General features: G+C 27.0%; 1 protein-coding gene across 1 annotated transcript; it reads left to right on the top strand.

Moving 5' to 3' along the window:
• On the top strand, positions 588-1,172 carry LOC107628067 (UDP-glycosyltransferase 73D1-like). The gene has a single exon (XM_016330875.1). It carries the CDS (start codon positions 588-590, stop codon positions 1,170-1,172), a length of 585 nt encoding a protein of 194 aa, XP_016186361.1.

The raw sequence follows: 4,895 nt of genomic DNA, 5'->3' as shown, positions 1-4,895 counted from the left end.
AAAACAATAAATGTATTTAATAAAATAATTTTTAAAATTTAAAAATATTATAATAATCATCTTTATGTTGCATTCCCTTCATTGGCTATATATTTCATTATTAATTTTCATATTTAATTGTTTTTTGCTATTGTTTCCATTCGGCATAGGATTGCTAAGTCACTTTCAGACAAGAAGCCTTGTATAAAATATGATTATATTCACTTACAAATATCATTTATAAAACCAGTTTCTGGGAAAACTAAAAAAAAAAGGATATTGATTTAAATTGTGAGATTCCTAAGACACCAAAAATTTTTTTTTTTTGTGAGATTCCTATGGTATATAAATATACAACTAGATAATTGGAAAAAGACAAAATGGACTAATGTGTGGCCTGTAATTATTGTAGGTTAGGTAAAGTTTCCTCAGGTACCAACTACATAGTACATAGCAAGTAAATCTACCTAGTTTTGTAACTAATTATAGCTTTGTTATTCTCTTTCTCAAGTCTCAACACAACAAAAATGGCTTTAGAATCCCACAATATGAAGCATCAACTCCATTTTCTTTTAGTACCATATTTGTGTCCTGGTCACCTTATTCCCATGGTAGACATAGCAAGGCTACTAGTAAACCATGGAGCTTTTGTAACATTCGTCACCACGCCCCTTAACGCCACACGCGTCAAGCCACTGATTGACACTGTCAATGCATCAAAATTAAGAATTCAGCTTATCCAATTCGAGATTCCAGTTCTCGAATTTGGATTGCCAGAAGGGTGTGAAAGCTTGGAGCTAGTTCCTTCACGCGCCTTAATAAGAAGATTTATGTTTGCTCTTAGCAAGTTGCAAACACCAATAGAAGAGTTGATTGAGGCAACCCCAATAAGTTGCATTCTAGTTGACAAATTCAACTATTGGATGGAAAATGTTGCTATGAAGTTCAAAATCCCAAGGCTTATATTTGATGGAACAAGTTGCATGAATCTTCTATTGTTGCACAATTTGTTCAAGTCCAAGGTCTATGAGAATGTCCAAGAATCAAAGCCTATTGTGGTGCCTAATTTGCCACACAGAATTGAGTTAACAAAATCACAACTTCCATTGGAATTGAATCCTGAAGCAAAGGATCTCAAAGATCTTGATGAAAAGATTAGAACTCTTTATTTATATTTTATTTGTCAAATATAATTTTATATTTTTGTATCCATATCTTAGTATTCTATATTTGTAAGCCGATGTAATCTAATCTATAACAATCTATTAATGAAATATAAAAAGGTAACTAATACTTTTGTGTCAAATTTTTCTCACTTTTACCCCCTTAAATAATAATAATGCAATTAAACGCATTGTTTTCAAAGGAAACAAAATCTTTGATTTATTTCCTTAATTTAAATTCTCCTAGATTTTCTCATAAAAGGAAATATATGAAGTAATGAATTCATTGCATTTTTTTAGGTGAACGAATTCATTGTATATTTATATTAAAGTTCTTTTTTTCAATGATGTTACATGACTAAATTATTTTAATTTAATAACTAAATTCAACTAAATTAGTCTAATAATTTATTGACGCAATAAAAGTCAATTGAAAAAGAAGAAGAAAATATATATAAAAAAATATATTTGGTTGAATTTAATTATAAAAATAATTTATTTACTATAAGTTTCAAATTCAATACAATTAATTATTACAAAACAGACCATTTTAATTAACATCATATTAGTTGGTATAAAATAGTTTGATTTATCATTTGTAAAAAAATGTTACAATTTAATTTATGAATATATATCCCAAATACTACTAACTACTATGAGCACAGATTGAAAGCAATTGGGAAAATTGATTAGAGACAGCCAAAGAGTTATAATCCATCATTCAAGTAAGAGTAAGATCATCATGTAAGTATGACAGTTCTAAATTTCAGGTTTATTTTTCTTTACTTTTTCGGAGTTTCTAACAGCCTAAGAACAAAAAATTTCATGATTTTCTCTTCATTGGAAATTTTCCTGTCCATTCTTCTATGCCTTCTTAGCTTGTTGAATCAAATTAGAATAATTTCAATCATTTTTATAGTGAAACTTTAGTGTAAGGATATAACTAAGGTGATTTTATTCATTTCAAATTTTTTTTATTTGTTTACTAAGATGGCGTTTGTTTTGAGGTACTGAGACAGAGATTGGGAGATTGAGACTTAGTATTATGTTTGTTAGTTCAGAGACTGGTACTAAAATTTCTGTCTCTGTCTCTAAAATTTCAGTATTTTAGTACCTAAAAAAAGTAGGGACACGGGGGACTAAAATTTTTAGAGATGGAGACTGAAACTTTAATAATATTTTATACCTAAAATATCCTCATTTTAATTAATTAATTTTAATTTTACTCTTTGTACAAATTAAATTAGAGTTTCATTCTTGTTTCAATTTCTGTCTCCCACTTTGCACCAAACAGAATACTGAGATTTATTTCAATCTCTGTCTCTTAGTCTCAGTTTTTCCGTCTCTGTCTTTCCACCAAACGCTACCTTGAGTATTATTATCCAAGCCCCTTATGAAGAAAAGAAATTAATCCCCTTTAAGCATAATCAATTTTATTTGTCATCTCCTAAAATCAAGTCAAAGACCTTTTGAGGCATATAATTTAGGGATACCACTACTTGTTGGGTTGATATAATATAGGGGACTAAGGAGAAATAAAAAGGTTAAGAAAATTGTTTGATTTGTGTAATGTGTTCTTACATTTTTGTTGTAGGTTTTCACTAATAAATTAATAATTACAAAATTTATCATTATCAATTTTTCCCTTTTTCACTGGCTGATATTTTCAATTATTGTTGACTTTTTAAGATATTATTGAGACTTGTTATGTCATTGTTAATTATTTAAAATTTGATGTTGAGACTTGTTATATGTATTTAATTTTTTTAATTTATAAACCGCAAATCCAATCCAATCCAAACTGTTTTGAAATTGGATCGGATCGGATCGGATCGGATCGGATTTTTTTTAAAGCATCCAATCTAAACCACACCGCAAGTAAAATTAGTGTTCGAATCGGATGAGTTTTTGACTCAAATTGATTCGAACCGGACCGCGAACACCCTAGTTGTATGTACCTTTCTAAACAAGGTTGAAATCTTATTGGAAATAGAGAGGAATGTATATGTATATTGTGGTTGTGTTTCTCATGAAGATTGCATTATCCTATCCTATATATATATGGAGTAGTATTATAGATTTTTTTTTCTCCTAAAAATTCTTTAATCTTGAGTTCGAGTGAAAAAAAAAAGTTTTAAGTTTTTATATTCATTACCTTAATTTTTACTAGGTCTTCATAGGACACACAAATTTTTTAGAAAAAAAAAACAAAGGACACAAATTTTCTGTGTAAATTTTAATAAATATGTGTAAATTGTTTAGTACCAATATTTTTATAACAATAAAAACACCTAATTGAATGAATATTTTTTTAAAATATTTAAAATTTTTATCATTTATGTCAAATCCGTCAACAATATATATTTATGATTGTGAGACATTGACGCAAGATACACAAATGATTCGTTGAAGGCACATGTAGCCGTCATTAATGTCACAAGTATCTACATTATTGATAATGACGTATTAATAATGTATAGGAAGATTGAAGAATTAGTCATAATGTCTTATCATCTCATGTATGTAATGAAACTTCCAGAGAATTGATCAATTTGCCTATTATATAGTCCACCTTTTAAAATTGTTTTTTTGTGACTTTATTTGTTTAATTTTAATTTCTAGAATAAATTTTGATTTTTTTTGTTATTTCAGTTCGTATTTGGCGTCATATGGATTATACGTTATTTATAATTATATTAACAATGAGAAAATATCTTGATTCATAAGCTGGTTTTCATCGTCAATATAATTGTTCGGAAGCTTACTAGGAAGGAGAGTTACAACAACTAAAGTCATCTATTTAATCTATATATATCTCCTATGCATATATATGAATGAACACTACTTACTCTTTTCCAACAAACACTCCTTTCAAGTTTCAAGGAAGATGACTTAGCTTCTAAATTCCAACAATAATATTATGGTGGTTAAATACCCTACTTGATGATGAACAAAGAATATATATATAGTCACTGACTTTGGTTCAAATATATAGACAACATTATCGAGAACTCATTTTTTTGCAGGAAAATTCATCTTCTATCACAGAGAGTTTTTCGGCAACCGAAAAGTTTGGTTATATAAATTTTTTATATTTAAAAATTGAGTTTCGTTACTTATTTAATATTGATTTCACGGCAGGACTATATTAAAATTAAATAAAACTTTTTTAAATTTAAATGACACCTTAAAGGCTTAAACTTTAGAGAGACAAAAACAAAACTAAATCTAAACATAAGAAACCAATTTAATACTTTACTCTTATTTTTTGTCTCAAGTTTTTTTTTAGTTATATTTTATGATTTTATGGCTACCCATTGATACTATAAATTATATGGATTTTCATTTCCTGAAAATAATATTTTATCTCTTCTCTCTCACACTTGAAAAAAATTAAAAAAAGAAATTTCGACTTAAAAATATCAGAGAACCCTTTTAATAAAAAGTTAGTATTAACTATGATAACATAATTTACTTCATTTAATAACTATTAAACATATCATAAGAGATAATTTATTTTTCATTTAAAAAAATTTAGATAAAATTCACCCACACATACAAATATTCACATAATAAATATTGTTATAAACTTATAATATTTCACTACTTCATGATGTTATCCAGCTATATATCATCATAATTTTTATAGAAATTAAAGATATTTTTGTTATATAGTAGAAATGTAGTTTTGATGAAAATTTTAGTGTGTTTAACTACTTTTTAAATGTAAAGAAGGACTTTTAATATATTATA

This window comes from Arachis ipaensis, chromosome B02, assembly GCF_000816755.2.
Source record: "Arachis ipaensis cultivar K30076 chromosome B02, Araip1.1, whole genome shotgun sequence".
NCBI classification, from domain to species: Eukaryota; Viridiplantae; Streptophyta; class Magnoliopsida; order Fabales; family Fabaceae; genus Arachis; species Arachis ipaensis.
Note: the sequence above shows the minus strand (reverse complement) of the source record. Positions and strands in the feature narration are given on the sequence as shown.

Coding starts and splice junctions, on each gene's coding strand:
- LOC107628067 (XM_016330875.1), top strand. CDS start 588: ATGGTAGACATAGCAAGGCTACTAGTAAACCATGGAGCTTTTGTAACA.